The 18,466-nt window shown below is 37.6% G+C and overlaps 2 protein-coding genes across 2 annotated transcripts; one reads left to right on the top strand and one right to left on the bottom strand.

Annotated features, from left to right (window-relative positions):
- LOC109948097 lies at window positions 3,274–3,942 on the top strand. The gene has a single exon (XM_020560022.1). It carries the CDS (start codon window positions 3,274–3,276, stop codon window positions 3,940–3,942), a length of 669 nt encoding a protein of 222 aa, XP_020415611.1.
- On the bottom strand, window positions 12,040–13,133 carry LOC109948096. Its single transcript, XM_020560021.1, has 2 exons — window positions 12,939–13,133; window positions 12,040–12,876 (listed from the first exon to the last, which is right to left on the bottom strand). Exons 1-2 carry the CDS (start codon window positions 13,131–13,133, stop codon window positions 12,040–12,042), a joined length of 1,032 nt encoding a protein of 343 aa, XP_020415610.1.

Here is an 18,466-nt window from a genome sequence, read left to right as displayed (position 1 = left end):
CCTTCTTTAAGTTAAATGAGACTAAAGAATCAGGGCCTACAAAAAACGCTTCGCTCGATGGCACAAAATAGAGAGCTCTGAAGAGGTGCCGCTAAATAATGATGTCGCTATCGAGTCTGCCATTATCCAACGTTGCTCTGCTCTCCTCCTTTCTCTTCGACATTGCTCTGGCTGCTGCTGCCTTAATTAAACAAACACATGTACAGGTGGTGCGTTGGTCGTGTTCAATCCAAAAAACAAAACACCCAAACTAAAATTCTCATCCAACTTCAATTTCTCAGTCAACCATCCAAAAAAGTACACTCTCAATCTCTCAAATCTCCAATTGAACCTTTGGGTGTTGACATTTATGAGAGAGTGACATATTTTGGGAAAAATTCAAGGGATGAAGAATTTGGATTCTTGAAAATAGAAGACGATTTAAGGTGGGTCTGTCACCTTTGGAAATGTTTCTTCCCTAATTAATGGCTATTGCGTTTCCCTCTTTCATTACCTCATCCAACTGTGAGCAATCCAATAGGACCCCATCATCATCACCATCATCCCCATCTTGTTCGTTTTGTTGATGTGGGCCAGAATCTGATGGCCTTAATTAAGGGCAAAGTGGGGTGATAGGTAGGGAAGATGCATGGTTGTGTTTATCTATATATATAAAGCAAAAGGCAGAGAATGGTGAAACATTCAAAATACCAGAAAATGCCCTTGATTAATGCAAACATTAAGAATTCAAATTATTAATTAAATGAGGATAATATGGTAAATTCATACTTTTTCATATTTAAAAAAATTAAAAGAAAAAGAAAAAGCAGATAATGGATCCTATTTTTATGGAACACAACTACCCATTATCTCTTTTAATTCTAAAATAAATTTACTTATTTTTTTTTAAAAAACCTCTCGCAAGCGCGAAAGCGCGTGCAGAGAGGCTAGTATCTACTAAGAAAATGAGTTTGATAAGGGGCAAAGTGGCCTGAGCTGTGTAGTTTGGGGAGTTAGGCAAATGAGTTTGGGGAGGTAGGAAAATGGGTTTGAGGAGGATCATTGATGAGGTGACGGGGAGAGGAAGGAAGAGAAGATATTTGTGGTTTTCTTTAATTTTTTAATTTCAAATATTTTATTATTTTAGCTTAAATTTTGTTTATTAATTGTATATATCTACTAAGATGTTATTATCTAGGTTTTTAACATTAGAATTTAATTAATTGTTTTAATTATTTTTTTAGAACATAAATTAGCAAAAATACACTTGAAAATACTCACATATTATTATTCTAAAAAAAAAAATAGAATTTAAGCCTTTAAAAAATGTCAGAATCCCTAATTAAATTTAAATATTATAATTTTTTTTTTTAGTCCGACACAACAACAAACATAGGTCTTCGCTATTTTTACAATCCAGCTTCTTAGTCCGACACAGCACCAAATGTAGGTCAGTACTTAATCCAGCTTAGTCCAATCCGAGCTAATCCAAGACAGTCCTAGGATTTAGTCTAGTCCATGACAGTCCGCCATACCAAACGACCCCTTCAAGACAGTCTGTCTAACTTGTTAAAAGAGTGGTCCAGAATTTACAATACATCTCATTAGTTACTATCTTGTGCAAATGCAATGCTGGAAAGAAACAAAGTGTCCTAGCTTGCTTGGGGTTTTTAATTTGATGAGTTGTTATGTCCAAATTCAACCTAAATTAATAGATTAAATTCAACAAATTTTTTTTGCAAGCGCACAAATCAATGGTTAGTATAGATATGCAAGCACAATGTCGTTCTCACAAGAATTGAGTACAATTCGAATTAATAGAGCATAAACTAAATGGAAACAAAGGTGAAAAATAGAGAGATGGTACATGCCAATGGAAGTTTTGAAAAGTGAGTTGGCAAAAGTTGATTTTGGTTTAAGAAAACAAATAAAAGCAAACAAGGAAATTTAAGGAAATTTAAAAAAAGGATTTTGGAAAAGTTTGTTAACAATATAATGAAACACCAAGGCTTTAGATTCAACCATTAGTCTTCTTACTCATGTTAAGTGATTAATCCAATGAGTTAATTGATAAAGATTTCATACCAAACTCGATTTTAGAGCACTTAAGCCGATTTTTCCTTAACTGTGATTACTATTCGTATTATGGCATAAGTAGTTATCTTACTATGTAATCTATCCGTAATTATGGCATAGGGTTAAAACACATGAAATTCATTAAGTTTTATGGAAACAATGAATCATATGCAGTCTTAATCTTTATTAGTGTAAGATCCCACATCAACCCAAATGGAGAGGGGGTGATGTGCCTTATATGTGCATACCAGCATCCATCTAGCACGAGGCCTTTTGGGAGCTCACTGGCTTCGAAGTCGTAGGAACTCCGAAGTTAAGCGAGTTGGGGGTTAGAGCAATCCCAGGATGGGTGATCCACTGGGAAGTTGCTTGTGAGCTCCTAGAAACAAAACCGTGAGGGCAGAGAGGGGGGCCCAAAGCGGACAATATCGTGCTACGGCAGAGCCGATCCCGGGATGTGACAATTTGGTATCAAAGCCACTCTACCGTGTGGTGTGAGTGTGCCAACGAGAACGTCGGGCCCTTTTAAGGGGAGGTGAATTGTAAGATCCAACATCAACCAAACGGAGAGGGGGTGATGTGACTTATATGTGCACACCAACATCCATCTAGCACGAGGCCTTTTGGGAGCTCACTGGCTTCGGAGTCGTAAGAACTCCGAAGTTAAGCGAGTTGGGGACTAGAGCAATCCCAGGATGGGTGACCCACTGGGAAGTTACTCGTGAGCTCCCAGAAACAAAATCGTGAAGGCAGAGAGGGGGGCCCAAAGCGGACAATATCGTGCTACGGCGGAGCCGATCCCGGGATGTGACAATTAGAGTATTAAGTTCTTCACATTTTATAATTGCAATAAGCTTTGAAACATGCAACTTATTGTCAAAGGAAATCAGATTTAAATGCCAGCATATTCTTTCATTAATTAGATACATGTATATGTGGTAGGTTAGCTATAATTAGATACATGTATATGTGGTAGGTGAGCTGTTTTCAGGGGCTGAATATCAGCCTGTGTTCTTTCCTAATTAACTTGTATTCTGTCCATATAATGGGCAATTCTCAATGAATAGAGATACATTTTATTTAGAAAGACTCTAAATTGTCATGGTATCAGAGCTATAGCTCTGAATTATCTCTCGCTCCCAAGTCTCTTAGTCTCAGTTATCTCTTGCTCTCAAGTCTCTTAGTCTCGGTTATTCTTGATCAAGTTCTCTTGACATCATGTCTTCGGATAAGTATGAGGTTTCTTTGATTCGTTTCAATGGCAAGAACTACTCTGCTTGGGCGTTTCACTTCGGGATTTTCGTCAAAGGTAAGGAGGCGTGGGGACATGTTGATGGAAGTAACCCAGCTCCTGACAAAAACAAAGACAAAGACCAGCACGCCAAGTGGGAAGTCAAGGATGCTCAAGTTATGACATGGATTTTAGGATCTGTCGAACCTAATATCATCTTGAACCTTCGATCATCTCAGATTGCAGCTCAGATGTGGACTTACCTGAAGAAGATCTATAGTCAACGAAACACTGCTCGTCTGTTCCAGCTTGAACATGAATTGGCCGCTCTCCAACAGGATAGCCTTTCTATCTCTGATTTTTACTCTAGATTCACTAATCTTTGGGGTGAATACACTGATATAGTTTATGCTGACTTACCATCCGAAGGTCTTAGTTCTGTTCAATCTGTCCATGAAACTACCCAGAGGGATCAATTTCTAATGAAACTGAGACCTGAATTTGAAGGCACCAGATCCAATCTTATGAACCGAGAATCTGTCCCCTCATTGGATACATGCCTCAATGATCTCCTTCGCGAGGAACAGCGCCTTCTCACTCAAACCACCATGGAACAACGGCGGTCTGCATCTGTTCCTGTGGCCTATGCAACATAAGGTAAGCCACGAGGCAGGGATATGAGCACTGTTCAGTGTTTTTGTTGCAAGGGATTTGGTCATTATGCTGCAAATTGTCCCCGAAAATTCTGCAACTACTGCAAAAAGGATGGCCATATCATCAAGGAATGTCCTACTCGACCCCCCAAGAAATCAGAGACCGCATATACTGTCTCCGTTGGCTCTTCTAGTGCTGGTAGTTCTGTGACTGCAGTACCGCTGACACAAAGTGCTCCTGTTCAACCTGTGACCCCTGACATGATTCAACAAATGATCATTTCTACATTTTCAGCTTTAGGACTTTCAGGTAAACCCTTCTCCACATCATCTCCTTGGTACTTTGATTCCGGGGCTTCCCATCATATGACGCACAATGCTGATTCTCTTACCAATGTAAACAAATATTTTGGAAATCTCAAAATTCATACTGCTGATGGCAATCATTTACCTATCACGGCCACTAGTGATGTTTCTTCCTCTCTCACTGATGTCTTTGTATCTCCTAGTCTTACCACCAATCTTGTGTCTGTCGGTCAGTTGGTTGATAATGATTGCAAAGTGGAATTCTCTAAATCTGGTTGTGTTGTGCAGGATCAACAGTCAGGGAGGATGATCGCGAGGGGGCCTAAAGTGGGACGTCTTTTTCCTCTTCAATTTCCTTTGTCTTCTTTTTCACCCTTTGTCTCTTGTAATTCTGCTCATGTTGATTACCGAGCGTGGCATAAACGTCTCGGACATCCAAACTCTACTGTACTTCATGATTTACTGAAATCTGGTTTTCTTGGGAATACAGAATCACCATCTCTTAGTGCTGTTCAATTTGATTGCAATTCTTGCAGACTTGGCAAAAGTAAGACTCTGCCATTTCCTATTCACACACCCCATGTAGTCCAACCTTTTGATTTGATACATAGTGATGTGTGGGGTATGGCACCAGTCACTTCTCATGCTAATTACAAATACTTCGTCACTTTTATTGACGACTATAGCCGTTTCACATGGATATATTTTCTACATTCTAAAGATGAAGTCTTTTCTGTTTTTAAGATTTTTCATGCATATATTCAGACCCAATTTTCGGCCCATATCAAAATCCTTCATTCTGACAATGGGGGTGAGTATATGTCTCATTTGTTTCAGGACTTCCTACAGACTCATGGCATCATCTCTCAACGGTCTTGCCCTTCAACACCTCAACAAAATGGGGTGGCTGAAAGGAAGAACCGTCACCTCCTTGATGTTGTTCGCACTCTCCTGTTAGAGTCATCTACGCACTCTCGTTTTTGGTGTGAAGCTCTCTCCACTGCTGTCCATCTCATCAACAGGTTGCCTTCTCCCACATTGCACCACAACTCTCCTTTCACCAAGTTATTTGGTCGCCCTCCATCTTATTCCAACCTTCGTACATTTGGTTGTGTCTGTTATGTTCATCTTCCTGCACATGAACGCACAAAACTCACGGCTCAATCGATCCAGTGTGCTTTCTTAGGATATTCAGTCCACCAGAAAGGTTTTCTTTGCTATGATCCAAATTTGCGACGCATTCGAGTTTCTAGAAATGTCATCTTTCTAGAAAATCAGTATTTTTTTCCCACGCATCGGGACCCCGTTTCTCCTTCATTTTCTGTTTTGCCTATGTTTACTAACTCTTCTGCAGCTCCTGTTTTAAATATCTCTTCTCCAGCTCCAGTCCCTTCTCAGCCTCTCTTAGTGTATCAACGACGCTCCTCCGCCACTTCCCATCAACCTCCAGCACCTCCCCAGCCCCCTCCAGCTCCTTCCCCGACTGCTGCTCCTGTTCCAGCAACTGCACCTCCCCCCCTCAGACAGAGTACTCGGGTTCGTAGACCACCAGATAGGTTTGGTTCCTCTCCTCTTTCCCTCTTCACTGCCACCTTGTCTTCTATTTCTCTTCTTTCGTCTTATACACAGGCCATGAAGCATGAGTGTTGGCGGACAGCGGTTGAAACTGAGCTTCTCGCACTTGAGGAAAACCAAACTTGGGACGTTGTTCCATGTCCCTCCTCTGTGAAACCCCTTGGCAGTAAGTTCGTGTTTTCTGTCAAGCTTCGTTCTGATGGGTCCATAGACCGTTATAAGGCTCGGTTAGTGGCACTTGGCAACAAACAAGAATATGGTCTCGACTATGATGAGACCTTCGCACCAGTTGCCAAAATGACCACTGTCCGCACCATACTCGCCCTTGCTGTATCCCAATCCTGGCCCTTACATCAAATGGATGTCAAGAACGCATTCCTTCACGGTGATCTCAAGGAAGAAGTTTACTTGAAACTTCCCTCTGGTATGCCTACTTCCTCACCTAATGATGTTTGCAAACTGAAACGTTCTTTGTATGGTTTGAAGCAGGCCCCGCGAGTATGGTTTGAAAAGTTTCGCTCCACTTTGCTTGGTTTTTCTTTCACTCAGAGTCAGTATGACTCCTCTCTTTTTCTACAACGGACATCCATGGGTATCGTTGTTCTTCTTGTTTATGTGGATGATATTGTCATCACTGGCTCTGACTTGGAGGCAATCTCTGCAGTTCAGACTTTGTTGCATTCTACTTTCCACATGAAAGATCTTGGTCAGCTCACTTATTTCTTGGGTTTAGACGTCCATCATCAACCTCATGGTCTCTTCTTGCATCAGCACAAGTACAGTCAAGATCTGGTTCAGTTAGCCGACCTCACCAACACTACTTCCGTTGACACCCCCATGGAACTTAATGTGAAATATCGACGTGACGACGGGGAGCTTCTTGAGGATCCTACTACCTATCGGAAGCTGGTTGGTAGTCTTATCTATCTAACCATCACCCGACCAGACATCTCTTATGCTGTTCACACTGTCAGCAAGTTCATGCAAGCCCCGAGGCATCACCATCTCTCTGCCGTTCGCCGCATCATTCGCTATATTCTTGGCACACCTAGTCGTGGCTTGTTCTTCCCTACAGGTTCTTCTCTTCAGCTTCAGGCCTATAGTGACGCTGATTGGGCCGGTTGCCCAGACACCAGGAGATCTACTACTAGCTGGTGTATGTTTCTTGGTGATGCCCTTATCTCTTGGAAATGCAAGAAGCAAGACCATGTCTCCAAATCATCCACTGAGGCAGAGTATCGCGCCATGTCTGCTGCGTGCTCCGAGATCATTTGGCTGCGTGGTCTCCTCACAGAGCTTGGGTTCAGTCCACTTCATCTTACTCCACTGCATGCTGACAACACAAGTGCCATCCAAATTGCAGCCAACCCCGTCTATCACGAACGCACCAAGCACATCGAGGTTGACTGTCACTCCATCCGAGAAGCCTATGATCATCAGGTTCTCACCCTTCCACATGTCTCCACTACTCTGCAGATTGCCGATATCTTCACCAAATCCATGCCACGTCAGCGCCATCATTTCCTCGTTAGCAAATTGATGCTTGTCGATTTCCCAGCATCAATTTGAGGGGGGATGTCAAAGGAAATCAGATTTAAATGCCAGCAGATTCTTTCATTAATTAGATACATGTATATGTGGTAGGTTAGCTATAATTAGATACATGTATTAGATACATGTATATGTGGTAGGTTAGCTATAATTAGATACATGTATTAGATACATGTATATGTGGTAGGTTAGCTATAATTAGATACATGTATATGTGGTAGGTGAGCTGTTTTCAGGGGCTGAATATCAGCCTGTGTTCTTTCCTAATTAACTTGTATTCTGTCCATATAATGGGCAATTCTCAATGAATAGAGATACATTTTATTTAGAAAGACTCTAAATTGTCACTTATTAGGTCTACATGTATCCATCTTATCACCTAGATGCAAACCCTAAAGATGGCCAATCAAAAGAATTCAACACTTAGAATAAATTTAAGTAGAGATTATAAATTTATCAGCACAACTTATTAGATTAAAAACTCAACATTCAATAGCACAAATAATTAAACTAAGGGATCCTCCTAGCCTTGGCCAATAGGCCTAGCTAGACATAGTCATCAGATCACAACAAATAAGCATAGAAAAATAAGATTACACATTTTAACTGAAGACAGAATAGAGACTGTTCACGCCTTTGCAATTCGCTCAAGTATTGGTGGATATTGTGTAGGTTCGTCAACATCCTTTATAACACAAAAAAGAGAAGTATTTATAGGTGTTGCGTCTAACCAAGTGCAAGTAGTCACACGTAGTAATAATCTTGGAAGTCCAAGTATCATATCCTTAAGGAGTAGGTGGGCAAATGTCAGAACACAAAGAAATAATTAAACGTACCAAAATAAAAATGATTGTAAAATGGAAAAGTAATTTGATTTGAGTGCTGTAGAGATTAAGTTTAAAAATGAAATATCAATAATGGAAATGTTAAGGCATCAAGGTTCAATTCGTTAAGCAAAATATGTTTCATGCTCTTTAATCCAAATTATAACTCGATTAAAATTATCATAGAGAAATTTTAACAGGAAGATGAAAAAATTAAGACTAATTTAATTTTTTAGAAAGTGAAATTGCTTAATATCTGATCTTTCAATTTAAAAGCATGCTAAGTTAGTTCTTAACGATAAGAAAAATATAATTGAACTCATGAAAAGATAGTAGAACTTAACATCAATCAAAATAAAAGGATATGAAGATATTGAACAATCAAAAATAAAAGAAGTTAGCAATTCATACCGAATATTGGATTAAAGAACAATTTACAAACTTTCTCAAAGGACATTCCCAAATTTTTGTTGCAAAAATCTTACCTGCACTACATATGTCCAACCCCCTTAAATTAAACATATACAAACCGATACAAACCTTTTTTTTTTCTTTCCTTTCCTTCTATCCTCTCTCCTCTCTCTCTCTTTTTTTCCGTTCTTTTCTCTCTCTCTTCTCTCCCTCTTTTTTTTTTCTTTCTTTCTTTTCCTTCTCTCATCTCAACTCTTTTTCTTTTTCTTTTTTGTCATTCTTTCCCTTCTATCTTTTCTCCTTTCTCTCTTTCTTTTTTCTTCCTTTTCCTTCTCTCTTTTTGTTAAAAAACATTACATACACTACTTATGATGATTATTATTTTTTGTCTTGCACAAACCCCAAGCTTTGCCTATAATTATTTTTTGTCTCGCACAAAGACAGTTGTTTCAGAAATTTCAGAAACTAGTTTTTGTATTTGTAGATATAGATGCGTTTGAGGGTAAGGCTCACTACATCCCCCTCATTATGTGTATCTTTTTATGTTTAATAATGAACTTCACTCATACTAATCGGCTTTCGAATCTTGGAACCACCACTGTATATATACCCATTTATATGTATGTATGTATGTATGAAAGAATGGTATATTAAAATAACACTTCTGCCTCATAAAAAAAGGAAAAATAACACTTCCACGTCAATGTATCAATGTTCATAGAGTAAGTAACTGAATCTGACAAAATAAAAAAGATAAAGTACAATTAATATTATTAGTCCAAAACCACTCAAAATAATAAGACAAATAAGAAAGTAACCAAGACTAAATTTAAACTTTCTTGCTCCACTGCAACATAATTTGTCGGTTGGTTTGCCTCAATGCAACAAACATCTCTCTATTTTTCTTTCAGTCAAGACATTTGCAGCTTTCACGAAAAACTCATCATCCTCAACAATTTCAGGTATGCCTTCTACAACTTGCATCACTTCTTCAATGCTACAACCAGGCTTGTCGTTGTTTCTAAAACTTCGATTTGCTACTGACTCTACGGGGGATGTATTCAATTGAGATTCTAACATATTGTAATTACATGATTTTAATGTAATGGATTTCAACCGGATTTGTAATTATATGATTTTACTTATGATTTTAATAGATTGCAATTATATGATTTTACTTATGATTTTTAACTTAGGATTTTACGTATGATTTCAATAGATTAAAATTATAGGATTTTACTTTATATTTTTATGGAAGCATTTTTGCTTACCACATTAACCAAATGTGCATGCTCACCATCACCCTTAAAAGGCGCATGCCTCATCTTTCTCATAATCTCTTCTTTTGCAGTGTATTAGTACTAGTAACCAACCAACCACACCAATCAAAAATCAAAGAGGCAAGCCTTGAGTTATGAAATTGAGAGTAAGACTAAGAGCAAGGAAATTCATATTTTCTTTTGTTAGATTTTGGTAGATTATTAATTTGGTGGTTTATTGGATTTGGAAGATTTTAGTTTTGGTTTAGGGGTAGCCAAATAATATGAAGGAAGATGAGATGGATTCGTTGTTTGAAGGGATGGTGTTGTTTACCCCTAACAATACCAATAATAATCACTCTACCGTCTTAAGAAAAGTGGTGTTGTTTTTCTTGGGGGGAAAAATATTGGTGGTTGTTTACTGCACATTGAGGGAGAGAGGAGAATGCGGGAAAAAGGAGAAAGATGAGTCAGGGAGGGAGGAGGAAAGAAAGAAAAAATAATATTTATAAAAAGAAAGGAAGAGGGAAATGAGGAAAAAGGGGGAGTGTTCTATGATGTGGGCCATTTATCATCTCTCTTATGGATTTATTTTTTTACAGTAAAAAGCATGAAAAAATAGTGGGGAAAAAAAAAGTATGAGAACATATATGAGAATCATGCATAGGAGGGTATGATTTGTTATGTAATTTGGTATGTATATCACACTCTCAAAAGTCTCAACCAATACATCATTTCATGAAACACATTAAAATTAATAAGTTTTTGAATACCACAGTACTTTTTCTTATCTTTTAAAAGTCCGAATTAAATACCACCGGACTTGTATTGATTATCTAAAAATCCTAATTGAATACCACCAAACTTTTATTGATTACTTAAAAATCCTAATTGAATATCGCTGTACATTTAAGCTTCAAAACAATCCATTAAAATCTCAATTGAATACACCATCCTAAAATAGAATCTAATTGCTTTATCACCTTCTCCCCAACTGCAGGTCTTTTACCATCCATTTTTCTTTTCGCTTTATCTTGTATGGAAGTTTTAATATTAAGAGAAGTATCAACATCATTTATATTATCAAGCCCATCATTAAAATTCTCCAAGTCATACACACCATCGTCATTACTATTTTTAGTTGGTCGAGTTAGTACATTCTCAACATCATGTATAAAACCTTGTGATGGTGCCCAAGCTCCATCACCCTTCACAACAATATTCTTAAATAAAATGTCTAATTGATCAGCATGTTTCAATCCACATGTTCAAAATTCACATTCACTTTCTTGTCCCATCATTCATTGCTAGCATTTATGGTTTTCTTCATAGGATCCTATCCTAGACCAGTCTCTTTTCCAACCAAAGATGTCCACAACTACCAATCTTTCTTAAGTCCAGTCTATTTGTTCTTGAGTTGCTTTTGAGTATACGTCATTTGAGTCAACTCACTAAATTTCCTTATAACATTGTTCCATCCTTGCTTACTAAAATGGTCACTTGGTCGATTTCCAGCTATTGTCTCAACAACACAAATTTTTATAAATGCATCAAGAGCCTCATCATCCCAATGAGCCTTTCCTTGTTTCTTGCTTTCTTCTCCACATTCATCTTGTGATGGCTTACCCATATTATTAGACATTACTCTATTAAGAACATTGTACAATGAACACAAATTAAATGCTTTCTATAGTTGACCAACCTCTCAAGCATTTGATCAACGAATGGCAATGAGAAGTGATCTTTTCTAGTAGCTGTATTTAACTTCCTTTAGTCAATATAAACCTTCCATCCGGTCACCGTTATAGTAGGAATAAGCTCATTATCCTCATTCTTTACAACTGTTATACCTAATTTCTTTGGAACCACTTGTATTAGGCTAACCCATTTAGAATTGGAGATAGGATACACAATACCAACGTCCAACCACTTTAATACCTCAGCCCTTACAACCTCTTTCATGTTAGGATTCAATCACCTTTGTCCCTCTCGGCTTGGCTTAGCTTCGTCTTCAAGCAAAATCTGATGCATGCACATAGACGGGCTAATTCTTTTGATATCGGCGATTGTCCATCCAATGGTCATCTTATGATCCCTAAGGATACGCAACAATTTCTTTTCTTTTGAAGAGGTTAGAGAAGATGAAATAATAATAGGAAGGGTTTTGGACTCACCTAGATATGCATACTTGAGATGGGACGACATGACTTCAATTCGAGATTCAGTAGAGATACTATGGATGGCACAAGCTTGGTGTTTGGCGTTGAAGTGGTTAGTGGCTGAAAGTTGGGCCGCCATCTATAAGGAGTATAGAGCATAACATCAAGCATTTGATTGGTCTTGTAATTCGCGATTTCTGCATCTTTATTCTTCTTTTCAACCAAACAAGCTTCTAATGAATCGGGAAAGCTTGTGTTCTTGATTTCATTCCTTACCAACCCTTGAACCACATCCACCCAAAAGCAATCTTGAATATTATTAGGACTCTTCATTGCCTTAAAATTTTTGAATTCAATTGTCTCATCAAATATCGTCATTGTCATTATGCCTTTTTTCACATTATTAGTTGTATCGGTAGTGGCCACGAATGGTCGACCAAGTATAAAAGGTAATTCCTTGCCCCTAATGACGTCTTCTTTCATGTCTAATATTAGAAAATCAGCAAGGATGACAAAACTTTCAACCTTTATTAAACCATCTTCAATCACATCGATAGGATAAGTGATGGACTTATCGGCTAATTGAATCGAACCCATTGTGTCTTGCAACTCGCCAAGATTCAAAGCTTTGTAGATAGAATGAGGCATGAGATTCACACTAACACCAAGGTCAAGTAAAGCTTTTTCACATTTTTTATTACCTATGATGCAAGGAATAGTGAAACTACTTAGATCCTTGAGTTTTGGAGGAACTTTTCTTTGTAGAACTGCGCTTGTCTCTTCCAAAAGGAAAACTTCACTATGCTCTTGAATCTTTCTCTTGTTAGTACATAGCTCTTTAAGAAACTTAGCCTATGAAGGAATAGACTTAATTGCATTCAAAAAAGGGATATTCACTTGTACTTCATCAATACCTCAAATATGTCGTGATTTGTCATCTCTTTCTTTATCGGTGCAAGTCTAGAAAGGAAGGGTGGCTTGAGCACATATGGAGGAGTCTTAATATTTGTTTTAGCACCAGAAAAAGGTGTTGGAACCATGCTAGTACTACTGGCCAACTCTGTGACAGTTTTGGCCTTGAGTTTGTCTTCCTCAACTTGTAAACTCATCTCTCTTTCTTTCACTCAAAGCACTCGCCAATTGTCCTACTTGAGTTTTAAGCTTAGCAATAGATATTGTTGTAACTTGTTGGAATTGTAAGTTATTTTGGTGATTTTGTGTCACTAAGTGCTTGAGGTTTGCTTGGGTTTGAGCCATTTGAGTAACAACATCCTCCAAAGTCAGTTTCTTGACCTCTTGTGGTGTCCCTTGTTGTTGCCATGACTTAGCACCTTGATTTCTCAACCATGAGAAGTTAGGATGGTTCCGTCATCCCAAATTAAAAGTATTCGAGTAAGGGTCCAAATTTTGTGCATTCACTTGTTTGCTTTCTGAACTTCCGGAAATGTTGCACTTAAAGGACAAAGGTGAGCAGGATGTCGTGGACTCTCACAAATCCCACAAATCCCGGCATTCTTAGTCATGATCCCCAATAAGGTGTCCATTTTTTCCGCTAATGTCACCACTTCACTCCCTTGGGATGAACTTGCTTCATATGCGGTATCTCTTGAATTTGTTATACTATCCGAATGAGTGGAATTAGTGACTACGGTTTTAATGATTGTCGTAACTTCTTCCGGTTCTTTACCCATAATATTTCAATTGGCTGCAAAATCTAATTAATGTCGGCAATCATCACTAAGATGTTGATTAAAAAATAAGATGATTTGCCATAACATGAATTGATGATAAGGGCCAATTATCAACAAAGTTTTGTATCTCTCTCAAGCTTGAAACAAGGGTTCTCCTCTCCCTTGCTTAAACTGAAATATTTGGTCCCTTAAGTTTTGAGTATAAATTTTTTGAATAAACTTCGCTAATGATCCCGTGAAGTAATTGATCGAGCGGGTAGGGTCTTGAACCATGTCTTGGCCGCACCTTCTAGAGAGAAGGGAAAAATCTTAAGGTAATGAACTCATTGGAGACACTTTGAATCTTTTGTGTGCCGCACATATCCAAGAAGTTGTCTATGTGATCACTCGCATCTCGGTCCTCACTACTTGAAAATTTAAGGAACATACTAATTAGATAACCTATTATTTCATAAGGTGATTGATTTTTAGGAAAAAACTATATAAGATTGTATAGTATTGAATTGAGGCATAGAAAAATCATGTATATATAGTTCAGGGGCCATTGTTGTTATTCTAGTTGTCGCCCATGTTTGCTTCATCTTCTTCACGATCAGAAAGAGAAGTTTCCCTTGGAATTGAAGAGGAACCTTGATATGATTCGTCTTCCTCTGGTTGCTTTCCCTTTCTTAACCTGCTCTTAATTTCTAGATTTAAATGTACTAACTCTCCTTTTTGTGATCGAAGTCCTTGCATGAATGAGAAACCAACTTTGGAAAGGATTAGGATCCCAAATTCCTATAGAAAACAAAAGAGTAAAGGTTGTTCGGTAGGATATTTATAGGCTCGTTTTCTTTTTCTAATGCCAAATATGGATAAACAATGCGTTCGATGGGTTGTTGACAAAAAACACGTAAAAGGTTTTGGGAGAATGAATTCACGCTTAAAGCGTAAAACGTGAAAACTCCAAAATGACATTTTCTCCATTCTCAACTCTAAATTAGAGAACAAGGAATTCTATTTGGGAAAACAGAACACGTTTCGTCCCTTTATCTTCGTCTTCGTCCATTCATCTTCGTCTTTGTCTGTCGCCCTTCATCTTCGTCCCTTCGTCGAAGTCTGAAACAGAAACACACCCTTCGTCTAAGGGAAATAGAGAAATTCCTTGCTTTTCACTCTTGCAATCTTCCTACACACTCTCTTGGAAGATCTTCGTAAGAAAAAATTGTATAAAATATTTTTGTTTCAGACTTGGGTTTTTCCGTATGGTGTATCTGAAACTTTTCTTCTCAAATTTTGTTTCACACTCTCTTAGAAGATCTTGCTGCTCAGCCTTTTGGAAGATTTGGTACGAAATTACTATTTTTCTGATATTTATGTTTAGATTTGGGTATGAAGACTATGGAAGATCATTAGCATATTTTTAAAATAAAAAAAAACACACACACACAAATGTATGGAAGTGAAAGTATTACAAGTGAAGGCAAACACATTTTCGCATGCTTTTGAAGAATTGTGAATCCTCCATGGGTGCTTGCATTGGAAGCTGTCAAAAACTTACAAAACCAGTGAACTCTTGGCTTTAAAGGTTTAGGGCATGGATCATGACTTGCAGATTCACTTTGATATAATACCAGCCAAAGGAAGAGCAAGTTGAAAGAAAACAATAAAAAATATCAAAGTATTCACAGTATTTGTGTTCCTAATTTGACTTTCTATTTTTTCTCCTTAGTAACCAAAGAGAGTAAGTTGCAATAAAACAATAATTAAGGCAAAACAACATGTTTCCCACATCTAATTCTCGATGCAAAGTGATCTGAGCATAAACCTCATTTGTATACTCTGCCTGTAAATTAAAACAAACTCTCATTTCAACAAAAATTAATTTCCCCTATATAAGAAAATACAACAAATTCCTCACCATAGATTTACAAGGAAACTATGAGATGAAACACAATATCAATAAATGAATACAAATGACTCGACAAAGGATCTCAAAAGGAAGATTAAATAGAGGGATTTCTTGATTTAGTTCCTTATTTGTTGATGCTTCCAACTGCAAAAACGAAAAAAAGAAAACAAATGCAATAAAAAAAACATATTTTAATTTAGCAATAAACTATGGAAATAAGTGGATAGAAAAGATTGTACTTGTTCCTTATGACCCTAAAGGAAGTAGAACACCCTCTCTCCACGCATTGGCACATCAGCTACAGGTCCTACACATAGATTCCATAGCTCTGTGTACTATCACTACCTCTAAATCCTATTACACAAAATGTATATCATAATAATTAGAAAAATGATAAATTAACATAAAGGGTAACCCATAAATGGCAACACACTTTAAGTACTAAAGATGAAAACTTTATCATGGTTGGCAAGTTGAAATATCAGAATCCTCCCATCCACTGAGACATAAACAACTACTTAAGCTATTACCCAAATCAAAAAACAAACTGGAGACTTCTGTGAATATAATTTTTTTTGTGTTTACTTAGGAACCAAATAAAAGAAAGGAAAAAGTAAAATCTTCAACATTTCCATTTCATTATCCAATCCAATTTTGCTTCACTTACCAAGCAGTGAACCAACCACTTGTTTCAGCCCGACCACTCGAGGAGTAACACCCAACGTGTGCCATTCAAAAGCCCTAACTAAGTCTGTCTTATAAGAGCAGAGAAAATAGGAGTTTAAGGGAAATGGGAATAGTCAGGTTTTCTTATATGCCTATGTTATGCGTATGAAAAAGAGAGGAGCAAAAATGCAAGATCTTTTTTTTGGTTTGATCACAAATGCATGAGTTAATAAAAAATGGGGGAAGGTTTAATGATTATATTTATTCATCTAGATTCCATCATCAAGTATTATATGTGCAGCTTGTTTAAAAATACCTCTAAATATACCGGTGTTACACATGCCCTTGTTGTTAAGTGTGCTTGCACACTAACTCCGGGTGATCCTGGGTTTGAAAGAGAAAAAAAAAAGGAATGTTATTCACAAATGCACCTTACTTCAATTTTTTTTTTCCCGACAAAAAAAAAAGAAAAAGAAAGAGATCTTTCTTTTTTATTTTATTTTATCTCATTGTTCTATCAGCTGCCTCCCTTTCTCTTTTTTTAATTCTTTTTTTTCTCTTTGTGCTTTCTATTCCCTCTCTCTCTCTCTCTCTCTCTCTCTCTTTTATTCTTCTTCTCTCCTTCAGTCTTTTTCTATTTTTCATTCTTCGTCTCACATCCCCTCAAGGCCTTAGCCTTCTCCTCCTCCTCATTCTCCTCTCTTTATTACTTTACTTGGTTAACTAAATAGTTTGAATTGGGTTTTGGGTTTTTTTTCCCTTGTTTTTTCATCTTCGTGTCTCGGGATTATTGGTTTTGCTTAGGTTGTGTTGAATCTGTGTGTGCTTATGAGATTTTAGTTTTTGAAAGTGCTTGATAAGGGAGGCTATTGAACTTGTTTATTTTGTCTGATATTCTTGTTTAGAGAAAAAAATAAGATTTAAAAAGAGGGAGAGAAGGCTGCTAAAATATGAATATGGTTTGAATACTTTGGGTTGTTCTTTATTCTTCTCTATAAGGAGGTATATATAGGAGTTTACATATGAAAGTTTTACAAGGAATTAGATATAGTAAAGAATTAGGAAAGTATTTCCTAATTGTACAATGATTTATCACTTATATAAAAAATAGGAAAGTAAATTCCTTAATTAATTAAGGAAGTAAATCTCCTTGATTAATTAGGAGACTCACGTCAACACTCCTCCTCAAGTTGGTACATATATGTCACGAATGCCCAACTTGGTAAGTGAGTCATGAAATACTCTTCCACACTCACAGCATATGCAATAACTGATCTTGGAGGACGTATGAAGAGTAGAACCTTTGGTGGTGGTGATAGAAGAAGGAGTCTGGGTTGACCGCATGCTTCTGTGAATGTGCAATAAGATGGAGAATCTTATGGATTCTTGACATCGCAGCAGAAGTAAGATGTGATATGAGAAGGTGAGGAAGGTGATGTGAGAAATTTGACGTAGGAATTTGATGTAGGAATTGGATTTAAGATGTATGTGTATAAGATTTGATGATATGTGTTTAAGGATTTGGATAAGAGGATTTGGGGACTTTAGATTTGAGGGATTTGGATTTGGGGAAAAAAAAATGAGGAATTTGATTTAGGGTTTTGGATTTGAATATGAAAAATTTGAAGAAATTTGAGAAATTTGAGATAAGGGTTTAGAGACAAAACAACTTCTCTTCACTCCCCTTCGCCCCTTGAAGAGAAGGGGTCGTCAGAGTCAAGAAATAAGCAACATCTTCTTAGGATACGTCAATAAACATAGCCCTTTCACACTTCTCTTTTTTTGGGGTAGAGTTTGCCCATCTTAGTACCACAACCAATCGTCTTGCTGCTGAAGATGTCCTGTTGTGGCTACAGAGGCAGAGGTAGGAGTTGGTGCCGTTGGAACTGCAGGACCAACAGGAGGTGAGTCAGAAGATGTGTTGAGTGATTTGCCCCTATTCTTGCGCGGAGCTTTGGAGTGGTCCCACCCATCCGGGTAACCAATCAATTCCTAACAGCCATCACGAGTATGTTTGCTTCCACCATAGTGAGTGCATTTGCGTTCCAGACGAGAGCTTGTGACTTGAGTCTAAGAAGAACCAGTGGTAGAAGTCGGAGGACCCTGTGGACGTTGGTGGCTAGGACAGCAGTGTCTGGAGTACTAGTCATGGTTAGTCGTTGTTGAGCTTCGCGACGGACATATGCAAAGGTTT

This window comes from Prunus persica, chromosome G3 (genome assembly GCF_000346465.2).
Source record: "Prunus persica cultivar Lovell chromosome G3, Prunus_persica_NCBIv2, whole genome shotgun sequence".
Classification (NCBI taxonomy): domain Eukaryota; kingdom Viridiplantae; phylum Streptophyta; class Magnoliopsida; order Rosales; family Rosaceae; genus Prunus; species Prunus persica.
Note: the sequence above shows the minus strand (reverse complement) of the source record. Positions and strands in the feature narration are given on the sequence as shown.